Source organism: Aedes albopictus, chromosome 2, assembly GCF_035046485.1.
Source record: "Aedes albopictus strain Foshan chromosome 2, AalbF5, whole genome shotgun sequence".
Classification (NCBI taxonomy): domain Eukaryota; kingdom Metazoa; phylum Arthropoda; class Insecta; order Diptera; family Culicidae; genus Aedes; species Aedes albopictus.
In genome coordinates, this window is record NC_085137.1 from 46854609 (window position 1) to 46877038 (window position 22430).

Below are 22430 nucleotides of genomic sequence, written 5' to 3' on the forward strand. Positions count from 1 at the left end.
TCAATCATTTTATCAAAACTATAACATCTGTGTCAATTCTAAAGGTGTCGACATTGCGGTAAAAAGTTTAGATATCGGGCAGATCTGTCGAAGCACGAGAAAACTCATAAGAATCCTGAAGCCCTAACCAAGCAAGAGATTGATTTGGGTTGTTCGGACAAACTGGATGTAATCACCGAGCAATGCGACGAGCAAAACCTTATGGAGGAGTACCTAGACGAGTAAGGTAAGTTATAGTTAGTTATACTCGAAAGGATGATAACGATGAAACTCAAATCGAGATTCGACTAGTAATTTCCATTGTGATGACGTCCAGAAGTTCAACTTGGGTGGTTTGGCCGCAATAGGACACAATCGGTGACGTAATAGAATTGAAGTAATGAGCTGATTTTTTGTATTTTTGTATCCGTTTCTGCAATGTAATAAAGGAAAAAGCGTGGCTATTATGATTCCTTGCCTAATTTGATGCTATTTGAGCAAAACTTTGGGTAACTGTGTGTTTAAGTAACAAGAAATGGAGAAAACAACAACATGGTTACCCAAAGTTTCATCAGAAATTCCTCAAAAAGATCCTCCAGAAAATCCTCCAGGAATTCCTTCAGAAATTCATCGAGAAGATACTCCAGACATTCCTCCAGGAATCCTCAAATATTTCTCCAAAAATTCATCAAAGAATTCCTCCAGGAATTCCTTCATAAATTCCTCCAAAAGTTCCTCCATGAATTCCTCCAGGGATTCCTTCTGCAATTCCTTCATGGATTCCTTCTGGAAATCCTCCAAGGATTCTTCCAGGAATTCCTTTAGGGATTTTTAAAGAAATTCATCCTGGAATTCATTCAGAAATTCCATCCAGTAGTACCTCCAGGAATTCCTCCAGGGATTTCTCCTGGAAATCTTCCACGTATTCATTTGGGAACGCCTCCAGGAATTCATTCCAGAACTTCTTCGTAGATTCTTTCAGGAATTCCTCAAAGGATTTCAACAGGGATTTGTTCAGGAATTTCCAGAGCTTCCTCCAGTAGTTCTTCCAAGGATTTCTTCAAGAATGCCTCCAGGGATTCCTTCAGAAATTCTTTCAGGAACTCCTCTTGAAAATCCTCCAGGAATTCCTCCTGGAATGCCTCCACGGTTTCCTCCAGAAAATCCTCCAGGAATTCCTGCAGAAATTCTTTGAGGAATTCCTCCACGGATTCCTCTAGGAATTTTTCCAGGAATTTCCCCAGAGATTCATTCATGGATTACTCCAGAAATCTCTCAAAAAATCCTCAACAAATTCCTCTAGGAATTCCTCCGGGGATTTCTCCAGAAATTCCTCCAGGGATTCGTCACTAGATTCCTCCAGGAATTCCTCCGGAAACTCCTCCAGGAATTTCTATATCAAATTATCCACGGATTCCTCCAGGAACTCTTGTTCGGATTTCTCCAAGGATTGCTCATGTAATACATTTTGTCGGCTGTTTAAGTCCGTATGAAGTTGATCATCAATATTAACTTCTTTTCTCGATCAGCCTAGATAGCTGTGTAGTGTCGGTAGCGATTGTCTCAATTGGCTAAGAATAACACTACGGACCGCCTGTTCCGGTGGTAAGAATCCACCAACAGGTGACCCCTAATTCATGGTGTGATGCGGCTTTATGCTTACCGTGCCTAGGAATGAATGGCTAGGGGGGTCTAATAAAAACCTAACCGCTAACGGAGCCTGTGGAGTACCAGGGCGCCCTCCACAGTATGTAGCCCTTACTGCGCTAACCGGAGCAATGGTGCAGTGGACCTTGTGTTTCTCCGAGACAATCAGCTGCCCTTCTTTAGTCTCATTTGAGGCTAAATAAGGGCGGGATTATGAAGATGTTGTTAATTAGTTTAAATTTTCACCTATATGGTTTCGCATTATACGATTTACACAGTGTATTCTGTGTATCCTCGCCTTTGGCGTTTTCCAATCGATACCGATTTGGTTTTATTGTTGCTGTTCTTTGTTGTGCTGCTATTGCGAAGAGTTTAATCTTACCTAGTTTGGGTAGTGGCTACGGTTAGGATAGCTCAGATCAATCTTCAGCATAAAAGAACAGCAACGATCAATCTTTGCAGACTTATGCAAAATGGTACAGCCCAAGTGGCCTTGGTACAAGAACCTTACTTTCGTAAGGGAAATTTCTATCTAGGAAACCTTGTGAACCCGGTGTTTGCCACTTTCAGTAAACATGAAATGGCAAACTCGCGTGTCATGCCTCGAGCCTGTGTGCTTGTCAACAACGCAATAGTTGCTACACTCATCTCTGAACTAACCACCAGAGATATATGTGCTATCACAATTGATGTATCTGTTGGAAACCTCAACAGGAAATACGTCTATTGTTCTGTGTATTTACCACATGATGAACCATCCCCTACGGATGCTTTCAAACAAGTCATCGCATACTGCACTTCAAAAGGCCTTCCGCTAATTGTTGGCAGTGATGCTAATGCTCACCATATCATCTGGGGCAGCTCAGACATTAACTTGAGAGGCTCCAGTTTGATGGAGTACTTAAGTAGTACAGATCTTGCATTACTTAACATAGGCAACCGCCCAACCTTCATGGTATCTGCTAGAGAGGAAGTGTTAGATATAACGCTTTGCTCTAGCAGAATTAGTCACGAGCTGATTAATTGGCATGTGTCAGATGAAGAATCTTTATCTGACCATCGCTATATCTTTTTTGAACATTTAAATGTTACTTCGCAAACATTGCGTTTCAGGAATCCTCGGTCAACAAACTGGGATCTTTATACTGATTTGGTTGCAGCCAAATTTCATGGATATTCACCATCCATTGACACTCCAAGTGATTTAGATGATGCCGTTGATACTACAACGACCTTCATCATGGAAGCTTTTGAAGAAGCATGCCCTCTACGGTCTGTGAAGATCACAAGAGGAACCCCTTGGTGGAACTCTGATCTGGCGAAACTCAGGAAACAATGTAGAAAGAGTTGGAACAGACGACGTTCGGCTGGTTCGGAGGCTTTCAGGTCGGCTCGCAAGGCCTACAGGAAAGCTCTCCGGTCTGCTGAACGATCCGGCTGGAAAAACCTTTGTACAAATGTTTCCAGCTTGAGTGAAGTCAGTCGGTTAAACAAAATCCTTGCGAAATCTAAGGATTTCCGGGTGAACGAACTTCGTTTGCCAAATGGCGATCTGACTTCCTCTGATGAGGAAGTTCTGGAATGCTTATTCAGCACACACTTCCCTGGATGTGTGGATATTACATCTTCGGATGATCCTGATGTCTTTTCTTGTAGTTATGATTCTTTAGCTTCGGCTCGGAGTATTGTAACTATAGAAGCGATTGAGTGGGCTCTTAATAGCTTTGCTCCTTTCAAATCTCCTGGGGCAGATGGGATTTATCCTATTTTGCTTCAGAAGGGATTTGATTATTTCAAACATGTTTTGAAAAAACTACTTGTTTGCAGTTTTGCTACAGGGTATATTCCCAAATCCTGGAGGGATATTACTGTAAAGTTTATTCCGAAAGTGGGTCGTGCGTCGTATGAAGAAGCAAAGAGTTTCAGACCTATCAGTTTGACCTCTTTTCTTCTGAAATGCTTAGAACGCATTGTGGATCATCATATCCGTGATGTTCATCTGGCCAACGTGCCTCTTCATGTGAACCAACATGCCTACCAATCTGGTAAGTCCACTGTGACTCTTTTACACAAGGTTGTTTACGATATCGAGAAAGCATTCGCTCAAAAGCAATCTTGTTTGGGTGTTTTCTTAGATATCGAGGGTGCCTTTGACAACGTGCCTTTCGATGCCATATTGGAAGCCGCACGGAGTCATGGTATATCTCCAATGATTTCCAATTGGATTCACCAAATGCTCAAAAACCGATATCTCTTCTCGACATTGCGTCTAGCAGGGATTAGGAAATTGAGTGTTTGTGGATGCCCCCAAGGGGGAGTCTTATCACCGCTTTTGTGGAATCTCGTAGCAGATACGCTATTGAGGCAACTCAATAATAGCGGTTTTCCTACTTATGGTTTTGCCGACGACTACCTAACATTGTTAGTTGGTATGTGCATCAGCACCCTTTTCGACCTGATGCAAAACGCCCTTCAGGTAGTTGAGGGTTGGTGTCGCCAATATGGCCTTTCGGTTAATCCGAGTAAAACATCTATTGTTCTTTTCACGGAAAGGCGAAACCGTAATGGCGTTCGACCTTTGCGTCTCTTTGATTCTGAAATCGATGTGACTGAACAGGTAAAGTACGTTGGAGTCATTCTTGATTCCAAGCTTTCCTGGACACCTCACATTGAGTTCAGAATCAAGAAAGCTTGTATGGCCTTCGGGCAATGCCGGCGTACTTTTGGTACAACTTGGGGTCTAAAACCCAAGTATATCAAATGGATTTACACAACTGTGGTTCGGCCAATATTGGCTTATGGATGTCTTGTGTGGTGGCAAAAGGGTGAAGTGAGAACGGTCCAATCAAAATTAGGCCATCTCCAAAGGATGTGCTTAATGGCGATGTCTGGAGCGTTCTCTTCAACTCCTACGGCAGCGCTAGAAGTTCTCTTTGACGTTGCCCCACTACACATTCATCTCAAACAAGAAGCCCTTTCTTGCACTTACCGGTTACGGGTACTCGGTCTACTAGAGGAAACTCCTGTGAACCGCAGTTCAACACACACCTCGTTGTTTCCACTTTTGGTGAATTGGGACAAAATTGTCCTTGCTCCAAGTGATCTTACAATTGCTTGTAATTTTCCATATAGGACATTTTCCACGAAATTCCCTTCCCGGGAAGAGTGGACATCTGGTTATCTGGAAAGAAGTATTTCAGACGGCATCGTATGTTACACTGATGGCTCCCTTCTCGAAGGTCGAGCAGGTGCTGGTGTTTATTCTCGTGAGCTAAGGCTGTATCAGTCTTATTCACTTGGTAGACACTGTACCGTTTTTCAGGCCGAAATCTTTGCTCTTATGTGCGGAGTGCAATCAGCACTTCAGCAGCACGTAATGGGCAAAGTAATATACTTCTGTTCAGATAGCCAGGCTGCTATTAAAGCACTTTCTTCGGCCAACTCCAGGTCGAAGATAGTTATCGCTTGTCGAACTCAAATCGAGGAGCTGAATTCAGCAAACGCTGTTCACCTTCTATGGGTACCTGGTCATTCTTCCATCGCTGGAAATGAATTGGCTGATGAGTTAGCTCGCTCTGGAGCATCACATGACTTCATTGGCCCTGAGCCAGCTATTCCGATATCGAAGTGTTGGATTAAGCTTCAGATTCACACCTGGGCTGTCACTCAACACAGACAATATTGGAATAGTTTGGAGTCATGTCGTCAAACCAAATTGTATAGTGCTGAGCCATCTCTACGGGTGGCGAAGTATCTAACTAATCTGTCTAAGCAGAATTGCAGCATGCTGGTCAAAGCATTGACTGGCCACTGCCGACTCAGCTATCACATGGCGAATATTCAGCAAGCTGATTCATTTGCCTGTGATAGCTGTGAATCCGATTATGGAACTTCGTATCATTTGATATGTAACTGTCCAGTTTTCGCGCAAGGATTCATGCTGGAATTCATTCACGGAGTCTTCCAGGTACTCCTTCAGGAATGTCCCCAGGGATTCCTCCAGAAATTCCTTCAGGGATTCTCCCTGAATTTTTTCCAGGGATTGCGAATGGGATTCCCCCAGAATTCCTACAAGGATTCCTCTAGGTATTCTTCCAGAAATTTCTCTTGAAATATCTTCAGGGTCTCCTAAAATTTCTCCAAGGAATCATCCTGGAATTTCTCCAGGAATTTGTTCACAGATTGCTTCAGGAATTCCTCGAAGGATAATTCCGGGGTTTTCTCCTCATTTTTTCAGAGCTTTCTCCATGAATTCTCCAAGAATTCCTTTAGGAATGCTTCCAAGGTTTCCTTCTGAAAACCCTCCAGGAGTTTCTCCTGGAATGCCTTCACGGATTACTTCAGAAATTCCTCCACAAAAATCCTCCAGGAATTTCTTCACGAATTCCTCTAGAAATTCTTTCGATGATTTTTTTTTCAAGAGAGCCTCCAGTGATTCCTGCGGAAATTCCTCCAGAGATTTCTCCTGGAATGCATCCACCGATTCGTTCTGGCATGCTTCACGGATTCCTCCAGGAATTGTTTTAGAAATTCATCCAGGAATTCCTCCAGGATCTCTTCAAAGGATTCCTTCCTGGATTCCTTCAGAAATTTCTCAAGAAATTCCTTCAGAGTATCTTCCTGAAATTCTCCCAGGAATTCCTCCAAGGATTCCTCCAGGAATTCCTTCAGGGATTCCTTCAGAGATTTCTTCAAGGATTCCTCCAGGAACTCCTTCAGGGATTCCTTCAGAGATTTCTTCAGGAATTCCTCGAGTAATTCCTCCAGGAATCTTCCCGAAAATATTTAGGGGTTTCTTAAGCATTTTTTCCAGGAATCCCTCCAGGGATTCATTCTGGAATTCCTGCACGGATTCCTCAAGTAATTCTTCTAAGAATTTCTTCCGAATGCCTCCAGGGATTCCTCCAGGAAATCTTAAAGTATTCCTCCAGAAATTCCTCCAGGGATTCGTCAATGAACTCCTCTAGGAATCCTTCCTAATATTCCTCCAGGAATTCTTAGGAATATTCCTCCAGAAATTCCTCCATGAATTCCTCCAGAAATTCTTTCAGATATTCCTCCAGGAATTCCTCTACAAATTCCTTCAAAAAATCCTCCAAGCATTCCTCTAGGAATTCCTTCTGAAATTCCTTAAGGGACCTATCCTCGATTTTTTCCGCGGATTCCTCGTGAAATTCCTTGAATAATTTATCCAGCAAATCCTTCAGAAGTTCCTCCAGGAAATTTTACAGGAATTTCTCTATAAATTCCTGAAGTGCTCTAGAAATTGCTGAAGTTTCCTAGAAATTTACGAAGTTCTCTAGAAATTCCTCCAGGGACTTCTTCAGGAGTTTTCGAAAGCTTCCTCCGAGAATTTTTCCAAGCATTCTTTTAGTAATGCCTCCAAGGATTCCTTCAGGGATTCCTCCTGAAGTTCGTTTAGAGATTTCTCCTGGAATGCCTCCACGGATTTCTCCCGGTGGGAAAGTGATTCTCAAAATGGTCCACGAAATGCTATTTCGAAGCACGAATTTCAAAAATGCCTGAATGATACATTGAGCATCTAGATGGTGCATTAGAATTTGAAAAAGGTGTGTGATGTGAGTATGGTACATAATATACCTAAATGGCTTAATGATCAAGGGAACGTCAAGATAGTGCGTGCGTGACTAGCAATTTTTTTTTATCTGTATTAACGAGATTTTTAGCCCTAGGCTAGTTCATCTCGGGACCCACGCTTTACTTCCCTTCCGAAGGAAGAACCCACATTTTTGTGAGTTTGTCAGGAGTGGGATTCGATCCCAGGTCCTCGGCGTGCTAGTCAAGTGTTCTAACCATCACACCAGGTCCGCTCCACGACTAGCAATTGCAATTTGATATATATATAATGCCAAGTGGCTTCATGGCCGTGCGGCTAGTGTTAACAAGCACTTAGTCGCATCGTGTTGGGAGCGTGGGTTCAATTCCCGCCGCAGCTGTCAGGAAAAGTTTTCGGCTGTGCCACTGGGCGTTGCATGCTAGTCCGTTGTCTAGTGTCGTGCTTCCTTCAAAAAGCGTTTAGCTCACTGGAAGCATCGAACGTGTCCGTGTCTTTTTAAGATGGTGTAGGGGATTTGAAGATGGTGATCAAGTTAGTTGGTGCATAAAATTCAAATTGTGTGCGGCCATAATGGTGCATGATGTCAGCGTGGTGTATAGGATCTCTAGATAATTCTGAGATCATTAGGATGGTGCATGGAATGCTGGTATGGAGTGCATTAGTGCATTAGAGTCGACGTGGGTCATGGTACATAAAATGCTATTTTGATATACGAAATTTCAAATAAAGATAATGGTGCAATAGATGCCTAGGGGCTGCAAAACGGTGAGTCGATAAGGAGAGCGTCCAACATAGCTCTGGTCCTCACAAGTTCCTAATGCTTCCACGGGTCAAGCGATGACAAAGACCGATGACAAAGAGTTGCGACGACAAAGCGATGACAAAGAGTTGTGTGCTTAGTTGGTAGTGCAGCCTGGGCACTGTTGTCTTTCTGACTTCAACTAGATTGAGGAGGTACGTCTCGTGCGTCTGTTCACCAAGGAGGTGCGGCTTAGACAGCGTCTGTTCTTGTATCCACCGGCTGAGTATGAAATGCTCCTCCATCAGAAGCTATACCTAAGGTGGCAGCCCCACCACGTTGGACAGGGGACCTTAGGCCATCAACCTACTGTTTTCGAAACCCAAAAAACGGTTACAGAAACCGAAAATGAAAGATTACGAACTGATTCAACGGCAACGACTTTTAGCGCGAAACAACGAACAAGAATTGTAACTTGGAATGTATTAACCCCAGTCCAGCAGGGTAAACTGGCCCAACTAGCCAATGAGGCATGCCCAACTCAGATCCTAGGACTGAGCGAAGTCCATTGGCCGAACTTTGGAGAACACAGATTGGCGTCGGGTAAAATTCTGCTGTACTCTGGCCTACGAGGTGAACACGCTCCTCGCCACCGTGGAGTTGGTTCAGCGCTCATGCCTACGCTGCGCTCATGGAGTGGGAACCTATTAATGAGAGGATAATTGTAGCCAGATTCAGAACATGGGTTCTGGGTTCAAAACCTTACCACGATCCAATGTTACGCGCCAACCGATGCTGCCGAATTGCAAGATAAAGAGAACTTTTGCAGTCAACTGAATGCTGTCGTGGACAAGATTCCGAAAGGTGATCCTCCTGGGCGACTTCAACGCGAAGGTTGGTTCCAACAACTCGGACTATGAGCACGTCATGGGACACCATGATCTCGGAGAAATGAGCGAAAACGGAGAGATGTTTGCAGAGTTTGACATGGTGATTGGGGGATCGCTCTTTCCTTATCGACCAGTGCACAAAGTGACATGGGTTTTCCGTGATGGCGTCACGGAAAGCCAAATCGACCTCATCTGCATCAGCCGAAAATGGAGACGGAGCCTTCTTGATGTGCGGAACAAAGCTAGCGTCGATCATCTCCTAATCGACGAGATCCGACTGCGCATTGCTAGGATCCATCGATAGGAGGAGAAAAACCGGCGCCGGTTCAACACACGCCGACTGGAAGACGCTGCGGTGCAAAGGTCCATCGTCGAGGAGCTAGAGCACCGTGCTGCGGATATTCCAGCAGGTGGATATGTAGAAGATCAATGGAGCGCCACCAAGTACGCCTTCATCGCCACCGGCGAGGATAATTTGGGTGAGCTACGCACCCGAAGAAAGCAATGGATTACAGATGCTACCTGGAGAAAGATAGAGGAGCAAAAGAACGCCAAAGCCGCGATAGAGCGAGCGAAAACACGAGGAGCCAAAGCCGTAGCCCGTCAGCGCTGTTCAGCTCTCGAGAAGGAAGTGAAACGCTCATGTAGACGGGACAAAAGAACGTGGGCGAGCTCCCTAACCGACGAAGGCGAGAAAGCCGCAAACACCGGCGACATCCGTCTCCTCTACGATGTCTCACGTCGCTTTAGTGAGACCAAGATTAATGCTACGATGCCCGTGAAAGATACTGGATAGTTACTGACCTACCCGGCTGAATAGCTGAAACGCTGGCTGGTTCGAGCACTTTGGAAACCTTCTTCAAGTGTCGGCCACGCCATCAACACCTCAGCATGACCCGCCAAGGGTTCGACGCATTACCCGTGTCAACACCGAAGCTCCATCAGTGCAGAAGATAGAAACAGCCATCCGCAGCATGAAATCGAACAGGGCCCCAGGGGTCGATCGCATATCAGCTGAGATGCTCAAAGCTGACCCCGTAGTATCCGCACAACTACTGCACCAATTATTCTGCAACATATGGGAAACCGCGCCATTTTCGGCCGATTGGATGCAAGGCGTCTTTGTAAAGTTACATACCTGACTGTATGCGATAATTGGCGGGGCATCATGTTACTGTGTATCGTTCTCAAAGTTCTCTACAAAGTGATCCTTAACCGGATACAGGAGACGATTGACGCAACTCTCCGACGGCAGCAAGAAGGATTTCGTGCCGGATGATCCTGTGTGGACCATATTGTCATGCTCCGTATCATTATGGAGCAAATCAATGAATTCCAAAAGAGTCTCTCTACCTGGTTCAAACAGCTTTCGACCGTCTCAATCACGATAACATGTGGGAAGTCCTCAGGCGCAAAAGTCTTCCTAAGAAAATCATCGGCCTCATTGAAGCACAGTACAGGTCATTTTCGTGCAGATTACTGCACAACGGTGTTTTGTCCAATTCCATTCGGGTCGCTGCTGGAGTGAGGCAAAAATGTATACTATCACCGCTACTGTTCCTCATCGTAATCGACGAGATCCTTGTTGGTGCGATTGATCGTGAACCAAATCGTGGATTGCTGTGGCAATCCACTACCATGGAGCACCTAAATGACTTCAAACTGGCTGATGACATTGCTCTCCTAGCTCAACGACGCTCTGATATGCAGAGCAAGCTCGATGATCTTCCCAATCGTTCCTCAGCGGCAGATCTTACCATCAACGTCAACAAGAACAAATCGTTGGATGTAAACACGGTCAACCCTTCCAGTTTTACGGTAGCTGGGCAATCAGTGGATGTTGTGTTTCGGGTTTGAGGACAGGAATAACTTGGGCAGACTTGAACAAGTAATAAGAGCTTTATTAAAAAAAAACACGACTAGCTTGTAGGAGTTCTGGTTAGGGAATAAGTTTTTTACAGTAACAAACAAACTGGTTACCTAGGGACCCCCTAGGGACCCTAGGCTAGGGTCACTAGGTGCTGCAACTAGGTATGTATCGCAGCCGATTGCTACTACGACAACAGTGGAGAATGTTGAAAGCTTCCAATATCTTCGTAGCAAAATGGCGGCACCAAGATCGACATAGGTGCACGGATCAAGAAGGCGAGGGCTGCTTTTGCGAGTTTAAGAAATGTATGGGAAAACAACCAGATCATTCGACGCACCAAAATCGGGATTTTTAACTCGAACGTGAAATCCGTGCTGCTATATCCCTCTCATGACGAATCAGCACAATTGTGCTGATGAGTGTTAACAGTTTTGCGTATTTTATCCATCTCCTTACTCTTTGTTTTATGTGATGCAAACTGTTTCATTAAATCAGCCATTACTTATTCTTGTATGTGTGAAAACAAACTTTTGTTTACGTTGCCTTTGAGATTTACCACAACAAGTTTAACAAAAAGTGGACAAAAACCGTAAAACATGAAAAGTTGTATCTGTCGCATATTTTTCATTTCTGTTTTAACCGTAGTGTGGCCAGCAAAAAAACACCCGTAGAAGGCCGGCAGGGTACCCGGGTACCCACGCAATGGAAATGATCATATCTCAGCGATTTTTCCACCGATTTCAAAAGTTTTTGCCTCATTCAACTCAGAAACTCATTATCTATCGAGATCGTATTTGGTTAGACCGGTCGATCACCATAGGTACCGGAAAATCCGGATTTCCGGATCCGTGTTTTTATACAATAGAATATACGGGATTTTCGGTAGGTTAGTAGCAATTTCGGTACCAAGCATCGTAAAATTGCTTTGGCATATTGTATCTGACCGGCAGGGAATCATAAAACGTGTTGACTTTGAAACTGTGATTTCGGAACACGCTTCCCGTGAGGCAATAGCTGACCATAAACACTTTAAGGTATCCTAGCCTTAACAATGTGGGTTTCAATATGGTATAAGGACATGCTCCCAAAAATATGGATTTTCCGAAAACCACGGTGATTAGATCGGTCTAACCAAATATTTTCCCGATAGATGATGAGTTTCTGAATTGAATGAGCTAAAAATTTCCAAAATCGATGAAAAATTGACGGAGATATGATCATTTCAATTTCGTGGGTACCCGGGTACCCTGCCGGCCTTCCACGTAATAAAAAAATGCAGGAGCCCCTCCCCCTGCCCCTCCTCACTTTAAAATTTGGTCAACCCCAGTAATAGATGTATATTCACGAGTTCTAAGATCTAACAGAGTTCCAACATCCTAGTCTCAATAACCATTAAAATATCGAGATTTGAAATTGAAAAAGGTACCCGGGTACCCTGCCGGCCACATAAGTGTTAAGGGCTGTTTGCAGTTCAGAAGGAATTTTTCAAGTGAAAAAAAAATCGCGTTAAGTACTGTTCCTTTGAATTCCACTAAGTATTTGCATCCTTTGACAGATACGTATTTCGACCTCAACTGTAAGGTCGTCTTCAGTGTCTTGTACTTGACTCGAGTCAAGTACATACAAGACACCGCGATTTTCTTTTTACTTACATATATTCTCCTAACAAGCCCAGGTTAATCATCATCAGGAATTTTTCAGCCTATCTTGATGCATGAGAACTTTCTTGCCCGAATCACTCAAAAAACCGCTTTTTCTTCGATCGCAGTAGGTACGCAGTGGCGAAGTAATGACAGTTCAAACGGCAGTCTCTGTAAAAAGTTTCTGCCAGGAATCGATCAAGAAACTTCTTTTGAACACGAAACTGGGCTTTATCCAGGTAGTCAAAGCTAGAAATCGAAAGATAAAGAGTAGGGTAAATGTACCAATAGTGGTGCTATTAGTAACTCCTTGTAGTAAAATAATTGAATCAAAATGAAATTACCACAAAATAAAAAGTCTGAAAGCGTTAATCGGTAGTTTTCCACTTAATTTTGCTAGGAAAAATGTTAAAACCATTGATTATTTCAGTTTTTGCTAATAAATGACTTGCACCAACTATAGGTACACGCTTCCTATTATGGAGGTAAAATTTAACATTGGTTCCTATAGTGGCGCATCCCATTGAATTCTTATGGGATCCACCACTATAGGAACAGTACCACCACTATAGGTGCAAGGGAGCAAAAAAATTAAGGAAAATAATTGTTTAAAATATGTTTTTCGGTAAATCCTGAACAAAAAACTGAACTAATATTATCAATTAGGTATGATGCATTAATTAAAAATGTAATTTGTAAGCTTTTTGGTCGAAATAGGGCTAAATTGCCACTACCACCACTATTGGTACTACCTCCACTAAGGGAGCTTTTACCCTAGTTCTTTCAAATGAGGAAAAATATGTGTTGTTTTGTTGAGAAATCTTTAGCCAAAGTTTAGCCATTTGTATGGAGATTTCACTTTTTTGGGCTCCGTCCCGAAAGGGATATGCCAGTGAAACCTGGTGTGTATCAGTGGAGAACACTCAACGGCTGCGGTATGTCTGTGGTGATGTCTGTGGTATATAATGCGTGCATGGTGGCCTTGCAATTAGATCTCCAACGTGGAGTTCCATCGTCGATGTCGTCAAAAGCCGATAGCGACAGAAATTCGGGAGTTAAAATGGAGGTGGGTTGGCCACACTCTATGCAGGGGCGGAATAAACGAAATCGGCAAGCAAGTGTTAGATTGGAATTTAGCAGAACATCGCACCAGAGGCAGACCCAGAGGCTCATGGCGGCGCAGCCTTAACAACGAAATCAAGCAAGTCGACAGAATAGACAGGAATACTAGGAAATTGCATGCGTCAGTATGGTGCATAGTTGCTACCATACTGCAAGGTGCAAGGTGTAAGAATTGCAAAAATGCAACTGCAACTGAGAAAATCAGGGATTTATAATCTGTAATTTGCTGGTCACTCTGTTCCCTCAGCATGAGAGTTGGATCATTTGCGTCCTCTGAACCACTGCTCGGGACGCATCTTCTGAATCTAGCTGAATTCGGAAGAACATCAGTCAGTGCCTAGTAGTACCGTTTTATTTTGTTGCTCAGCAAAACATTCCTTAGGAATTCTAGGCCAGCAAAGCAAAACATCTCATGCGTTTGTCGCGTTTCTACTTCCGCGTGAGAGCAACGTAAGCAAATAACCATGCTTAGCTGTCCAAACCTTTCTTATCTGATGCTTATATGTACCAGCACTGCAGCATCTCTTCGATGGTTGGAAGCTGCGTTCAACTGAGTAAATTAGTTGATTTGGGACTATTGGAATTGCGTGAGCCAACGCTCTGATATCGCATACCGGCCTATAGAGAGCTGAGGCACGACACGGAACCATCATCATCACTGCTTAGCCAAGCTGCTATCCCCGTCCAATACGCAACAAGCCATCAGAGCAGCAGAGCAAGCAATCATCACCCGCTGCCGCCGCCAGCAGAAGCATTTGAGTCGTGTCGGTCGACGAGAGTCAGTCGGCGAGGGAGACTCGTTCTTTTTTCTTCTTCCCCCTCACCGTCGCAGTCGTTGAAGTCGTCGTCGCTGCTGTTGTTGTTGTCGTTGTTGCTGCTGGCTGCTGCCTTCGCGCGTCGTGTTCCTTTGCCTTTGCTTGCTTACCGTCGCGTCGTCCATGGCCCTCTCTCGTCGCCGTCGCCGTCGCCGCCGCCACCACTGACTGACTGTGTGTTGGATTCACATTCATTTCGTGCGATGTGAAAAATAAAAATGGCTGTAAATATCTTGATATCCGAGCGCTATCGGTGAAAAATAATAGTTTGACAGTGTTTTTGAGCAAATTCTAGCCCGAAAGTTGGTGCCGTAGTGGGGCATTTGCCCGGCGAACACCGGAGTTGTGAAATTCGGTCATTTTGAACTGTGTAAAGTGGATTTTCGAGGGTTTGAAAGTTTTGACTTGGATGGGGTTGTGTATTGATGCAAACTTTTACCCCTGTGAAGTGAAGTGATAGTTATTAAGAAAATTAAACAATTCGAAGGTAGAGTGAAATGTTGTTTTAGTGTGGTTAATGTGTGGTGTAGTGTGCAATTAATGTTCCCAGAAATATATAATAAGATTTCGCATATGTACATCCCAGACGTCAACATCAAAAGACGCCGATGTCCAGTCGTCAGTGTCGCGAAATTCCAGGGCCGAACCATTCCGGCTGAAGGTGAGCTTCTTGAAACCTATGTTTTATGGTGGTCGTTGTCTTGGCACATTTCTGTTCTTTTTCGTCGGATCTCAAAGAGAAGTAGGCTTTTTGCTGTGGGAGGGAGCCGGGTGGTGGTGGTAGGAGCCTTTGTCTCCGACTTGGGTCGCGCTTATAAGCTGGTCAGCGCAGGCAAGCATATAGTAGAAGTGGGGGTGAAATGGACACCTTAAGAATTGTTGATAGTTTTCAGCGGAAACGTGGCAAAATTCTTCTGATCTTTAGTAAAATTTAATGCCAAGCCAGTTTTCATACTTTTAATACTTAAAAAAAAATGCCATTAATTGTAATTGTAATTGTATGTATTGTACGTGCAGTTGAAACCCGGAATTTTCGACTAGCGAAGTTGGATTTTTCTCCAAATCCGTGCGTCGGACCTAACTTCGGAAGTGATGCGCTGTATAGCGGACCAGGTTTACTATACAGCGCACCACTTCCGAAGTTAGGTCCGACGCATGGATTTGGAGAAAAATCCAACTTCGCTAGTCGAAAACTCCGATTTTCAACTAAATTGAGAATAATTGTAATTTTATTAGTAACGATACCCTGTTGGATACATTCGTATACCTATTATCAGGTCAAGGAGAAAACAGTTGGATATTTTAATAAGGAAACTTATTAATTACATTTCCTAAACATTGAATCTAACTGATAATTTGGGCTAATAGCTTGTATGAATTCCTGGGCAAATTAAAATATCCTAAATTAATTTATCGTCCCCTACCTAAGGGCTGTTTTGAAGCTAGATAAAGTAGATAGGGTAATTTTCCAATTGTGGCACGGCTAAAAATTCGCCAATTGTTGCACACCTCATAAGAATAACATGAAGTGTGCAACAATAGGCGAGTTTTTTTGCCGTGCAACAATTGGAAAATTACCCTAGCTGTTTAATATCCAAAGGAACTCCATTCCACATGATGGGCCCACTGATAAGTATGCTTTTCTTCTCGGACAACAAGCGATTTTTCCGATAAACATCATATTTCATTAATGTTTATACATATATTATATATACTTGTCAAAACTTAATTCTTTTGTCAGAAATTGAAAGATATACAGTAGACGTTCGATAACTGCAACATGTTTACGTTTCACTTAGCGAACGAAAATTCGATAACTGCAACGCCTGACAGTGTCAACAAACCATCAACTGACGTAAAATGAACGTGAACTTCATCCGACTGTTCATTTGGGCTAACATGGCGCACCATTTTGACGGATGGCGGTGCGATAACTGCAAAATTGTTGCACTTATCGGACTTGCAGTTAAAAAGCATTGCAGTTAAACCGTTTGCACCGACCGAACGTCTACTGTACTTGTTTGCTACAAGTACTCCTAACAACGTATCCCAATAGAAGAATTAAAAGAAATATATGTAATTATCACATTTGTAATCAGAAAAACCTTTAAAAGTTGATTTTTTGATAGATTTTGTTCTGGAACACCCTAATATACGTATTAAGTTTGATATTTTAAAACGGGATAATATTCCCTAATGTTTTGTGATTATTTGTTTCTTTGACATCGATGCTGTAGGAGTTGAGCAAAAATCATTAAAATTCGTGAAAGCCAAATGTGTCCCAAAAACTAGCTTTTCGGGGGCAATCACGCTTTGGCGCGAAATTGTACTGAACGTAGTGGCTTTGCTTTCTTGCAGTTTACCTTAGTTACCCCTTATCGCGGGTGTCAACAAACAAGCGTGTTGTCCATCAATATCAATGCTGATGCGATGCCAATTTCTGCGCGCCCAAGCATGATTGCCCCCGAAAAGCTAGTTTTTAGGACACATTTGGCTTTCACGAATTTTAATAATTTTTGCTCAACTCCTACAGGATTGATGTCAAAGAAGCTAATAACCACAAAACATTAGAGAATATGATGCCGTTTTAAAAAAGCTGTTTTCGTTATTATTTTAACGCAGCAGTGAAAACACTAATTTTTAAGCAGAACATAATTTTCCTATTTGAATAAATCAGTTCCCATTTTTTTTAACTTATAGTAATTTTAAATTATTAAAGAACTATTGAAAAAAACTATCGAATCAATTAGTCACTAATAAAGTTCATGTTCACTTATCGTACGAACTATGTGGGCTTGATTTATATTGTAAAAAATACAATATATTAACATTGTGAACAATGAAACCTATCAATTGTAATTATATTTGCCATGTAATGAATGGTAAATTTTAATCCGGGTCATTATTTTTATCTGTGTAGAACGATTCAAGTGGTACCATAAACTCAAATCGTTAAATTGTTTTGATAAATGGCAGTTATCGTAAAAAAAACGTTTTATTTCGCTTCTCATGCCCATTTTACCCCCACTTCCCCTAGGCTGTTTTCCTGATTGGGTTCGCGTAATTTGCTCTTTCTCCCTCCCTCTATACAATCGACTATGTGTCAGAGCACAGAGGTGGCTGGCTGGCTGGTTGGCTGGTTTGATGCGAGCTGGTCGGTCGAGGTGTTTCCAGTTTTCTGTGAAAATCGATAAAATCAAGATTCGTGAGTAAATCGTAATGATCGCGCTAAATTGAAGCCAATATAGAGCTGTGGCGGGCGAATTGGGAGATATTGTTGGCGGGAGGGATGTCAAAGCTATAGGGGAGAGAAAAAAAAATAAATAAAATGATGTAAATATGCAAGAGCGAGTGAAAGAGCAGTACAAATAAATCATTCACTAGTAAAACATTCGCTGCAACGTGTGAACAGATGGGGACTGGGAGTCATATCAGATTAAAATGTGCTGGGCAAGGTAATTGCGAACCGATGGAGATAATTGTGACAATTATGGAGAATATTTATTTGCAAATAGATTGCAGAGTAATAGTGATCTACTTTACAGTGAATAAGTACTGTCACTTCGAAGTTGTAGCTCGTTATTTCTTAGATTGCAGGACGTTAAATTTAATCATAATTAATAATTAATGCTTAGCATCAATAAAAAATCAGTGCGGTGCAATGAGCTGACAATTGTTGCTTGAAATAGCAAACAATGTTTGCCGGGCCGTGTAGTTGGCGAAGCGAAGTAAACTACCGAAATTCATCAAAATACCTTTAAGTGTAGAATTAGCTATAAGTTAAAATACACATTAATAAAAAAAAATCTAAATACCTTATGAAATTTAGCCACAGACAAACAGACATACTACTCAAATCGGAATCATCGCACGATTTAACGGTCATTTTGAAAATATAGTGTGGTTCGGACTGTGCTCGCATGTGTCATGGTGGCGCTGCTGTGCCTCAATTTTGCAGAGAAATGAACGCGACGCCGATCAATGTTTACATAAAATGACTCAATCATGAACCTTCATTCATGTTTTATGAATGGATGACGCCTCGGGGGAGTCGTCACCTGCAAAATTGTTACATCGAGCCGAGGGAAACAACACCTGCAAATGAGTGCTTCGGATTGAGCATTATAGAGGGTGCTAGTGAGATGCCAAACGATGTTTTTGAAGCAATTTTCTTCTAAGTAGTATGTCTGTTTGTCTGTGATTTAGCCATTTCTGTAACGTATGGATGCCATAAGAATACCTTATTATTATGACCTAATTACATAAGATAAATTTATGAAAAAAGCAGACTGGTATCGATCCATGAACGTCGAGATCACTGAGCTCGTGCCCAACCTACACGGCTATCGACGCTTGAGAATATCGTGTTGCTAAATGTGCATAAAAGCCAAAATGTGAGTCGATTCTGCGTCATAAGCCAACCTTATGAAATTCATTCTAGTCGTTATGAATTTTCAAAGGCCATTTCATAAGTTAGACCTTATGATAATCTTAGATTTATTTTCCTGAGCATAAGAAAAGTAAAAAACGAAGCAACATATTGAATTGGCTTCTTTAGCGGTGTTGAGATAATTCCATATTCTGAATCTGCATGCGAAACTGAGCTGAAATCCAAATTTTCATGAATTTTGGTGCCCGGGAACCTATTTAAAAATCAATTTAAAGTTTGTATGGGAGCGATTTGTCGAATCACCCCTCGTCGCATTTTGTACTGGGTGGAGCTGTCAAACAGTTACCCAGCTGTCAAAAGGTGATTTCAAAAAATCTCTTTGAAATTTATTTTAGGTACGAAAATAAAGTTCAAAAAATCTGAAAAAAATCATAGTGGCTCAGAAAAAGATGCTCTTTCGTATAAAATCAAAAAAAGGATACATTTTTCTTAATTTAAAAACCCAATTCAGCAAACCCGAATGTAATTAGTTAGGGTATTAATCGTTTAAACATTTTAAACGCATTTTTGTATGACTGACACTGAGGAAAATTACAAGTGATAGTCGAAATACGCGTATCTGTCAAAGGATAAGCAAAATAAGGCGGAATAAAAAGATACAAACTGATTACACTCATCTAAGGTGGGTATTCTGCTTAGAGGGTATGAAAAGTCGGTACATGATTTTAAACGAATCCATCAAAAGTTTTTGGAGGAAGTTTAGTTGAAATAACTACAGGTGAAATTACTCCCCGAGAAATCCTGTAGCATTTGAAGAAGGAATGTTTTGATAAACTCCAGGAAGTTCTGGGAGAATTGGCTTTTTGGTGGTGTTTAGATTATTCCATATTCTGAATCTCCACGTCAAACTGGGCCGAAATCCAAATTTTCGTCAATTTTAGAGCACGGAAACCTATTCAAAAATCAATCTGAACTTTGTATGGAAACGATTTGATGAATCACTCCTCGTCAGACTTTGTACTGGGCGGAACTGTCAAACAGTTGCCCAGCTGTAAAAAGGTGATAAAAAAAAAACTCTTCGAAATTGATTTTAGGAATCAAAATGAAGTTCTAAAAATCTGAAGAATGGTGCTCTTTCGTATAAAATTGACAAATCAATAAATTTTTCAAAATTTAAAAACCTTATTCTGTGAGGAACACTCGAAGGAAATCCATGAAAGAACTCTAGTGAGAGTCCCTGGATAAACTTAAGGAAGAAGTTGTTAACGAAATCCAGAGAGAATCTTTGGAGCAATTTTAGGTCCATAAGAAAACCTTGGAGACCCTGTAAGTGAACTTTCGCTACAAATTATGTCTAGAGAAACTTCCAGGAAGTTTCAGGAAAAATATGTGAATGAGCTCTTCTATGAGAAATTGCTAGAGGACTTTAATCTAGAATTCCTAAAGGAAGCTAAAAGGGATCCTTTGAAAAACTCGAGAAAAACTTTGGTGGAGCCTCGTAGCCGTGCGGTTAGTGTCACCAAGCTTCTAATCGCACCATGCTGTGGGGTGAGGGTTCGATTCCCGCTCCGTGCGATGAAACTTTTCGTGAGAATAGTTTCTTCTCCGTATCCACTGGTGCATGCTCCGTGTGTCCCTTGTCTAGTGTTAAGTTTCGTTCAGTCTGTGCAGCCTTTGGCTGAAGACGGTGTCCGCGTCTTTTATAAAAAAACTTTAAATATGACTGATGTTCATCTAAAATAATGCCACATAAGAAGTTTTTGCTGAGACAGACGGAATTACTAAAGGAATTCAATAAGGGATTCGATTAGGAAATCGAAGAGGAATTCCAGGAGAATCCCTGCAGGAGTTAAAGGAGGAATCAAAAAATAAATAACAAGAGGAAATACAGGAAACATCATAAGAGAAACTACTGAATAAACTTTAGTACGGTCTTACTCCGGTCATACAATAAACACTGTTGTCGAATCAGCGGCGTAACATTTTTATTCTACAAGTCACCCCACACTGCCTTACTCTTTGTAATTTGGGAGTTTTCGTTTTTTTATTGAACCCACATCGAGCGAATATTCCACAAGAGCTAAAGACAACATCGGTTTTTCTAAGACGGTGTCCGGCCATTTGGCCGATTGGCCGGCTGCCAATATGATCATCATAAATATTTTTTTCTTTTAATCATAGGTTATTCTCTCAAGTTTTACCACCAAGGGAATAGTTGGCGTTGAAACTAGGAATAAATTTTGTCAGAGATTTATCCTTCTTTGAATCAAAGGCTGTTTTTTCGAGTTATACTGATATAGGAAACAGTGGCAAGATCACTTAAGTTCATTCCCAGACAACCAATTTGCACGTATAATGAAGTTTATGTTCATCTTATACGTATTTTTATGCGGTAAAGTTACATCGCATAAGATGCAGTAAAAGGGTCTTATGCGTACAAAAGTAGAGGCGCTATACGTGCATTGACGGGAAAATAATGACGCTATATGACTTGAAGCGATATCTTATGCGATGTACGGTATGCACTATTGCGACGTAATATAGCACCTTATGCGACTTAAAATATTCGAAATAAAAAAATCTTGTCACCTAAGTATCGAACTAATAACCTTTGGATTATCGAGCCGCACTTCACACTTAGCACCAAACACTACTTATGAAACACACTGATTAAATGTCATGTCATGACATTCTAACTCACCTCAGTGCTTGTTGGAATGCACTTGGTTTCCGTGCGCTGTAAGTGTTCCGCAGGCTCTTTGGAAATCAAAATGATGTCGCATGATTTCCCGCACAGTTACTCCTCTCTTGCTAGCACCACCCATTGTTAAGTATAAGGTCAACAAAACAAAAATGATGCCTTTGTAACTTGTTTTGAAACCATAATGATGACTTTTCACTTTCTTTTCGCTTTTTGGCACTCCAACAGCACCTCTTTCATTGTTATCACATATCACATCGCAATATGCCAACGTTAACGATTCTAGCTTATGCGAGTTTGTATGTACATTTTAACGAGTTTATTTTCACTTTTATGCGATTTAGTTTGTACATCAATGCGAGTTGAACTGTCATAATTAGAAAAGCTCCAAGCGAAGTCATATAATCATCGCAGTACGCAATTATGCGAATTCAATTGACACTTTGCGAGTTCACTCGAACGCTTTTGCGAATAAGCAAAGTTCGTCGCAACAAAACATCGGAATATCGTTTACTACGTTGTAGTCATGCATTATAAGAGTTATTTTGCACTCTTATATGATTTTACCAGGTACATCGCAGTAAGTTCAAAAAATAACATCATATGCGATGAAAATTGTCCCTCAGTCATACATATATGCGCTAGTGACTTAAAATAGTACTTTATACGATGTACAGCGTGCATCCTTATGCGATTCCTGGTTGTCTGGGTTATCCTTTTACGGCCAAACGGCATTCGGCTAAACGGCGTTCGGCCAAATGACCCTTTCGGCCATATGGCGTTCGGCCAAACGGCATTCGGCCAAATGGCGTTCGGCCAAATGACCCGGAACCTTATAAGACTATTGGTCACGTAGTTCATTACAGATGCTTTTCAAGCATTCCGGATGTCGAATAGCACGAACTCATAACTTCCGGAAACTGGGACCAGAACGTTTTCGAATTCAATAATGTAGAATAAACGGGGTATTTTGTCGGCTGGGTTATTTGGTCTAGCATGTGGACGAAGGATTTATTATGGACATCCTTTATGGCGAGGTGATGAGAGTTCTGAGGGATA

General features: G+C 41.9%; 2 protein-coding genes across 6 annotated transcripts in view; both read left to right on the forward strand.

Moving 5' to 3' along the window:
* LOC109421508 (zinc finger protein 431) overlaps nucleotides 1-22430 on the forward strand; it is a 71747-nt gene that overhangs the window by 11466 nt on the left and 37851 nt on the right. For 2 of the 3 annotated variants that reach the window (XM_062849638.1, XM_019696003.4), the window contains one exon: nucleotides 45-280. In XM_062849638.1, coding sequence (XP_062705622.1) covers nucleotides 45-225 — 181 coding nt within the window. In that variant the 3' untranslated portion in view covers nucleotides 226-280. Of the gene's footprint in view, nucleotides 1-44; nucleotides 281-22430 lie in introns of those variants that run through there. The other variant, XM_062849637.1, reaches the window with a different exon arrangement.
* Nucleotides 14511-22430, forward strand: part of LOC109421509 (uncharacterized) — a 486639-nt gene continuing 478719 nt past the window's right edge. For 2 of the 3 annotated variants that reach the window (XM_062849628.1, XM_029870933.2), the window contains exon 1: nucleotides 14774-14941. The gene's annotated coding sequence lies outside the window, so the exon portion shown is untranslated. The other variant, XM_029870934.2, reaches the window with a different exon arrangement.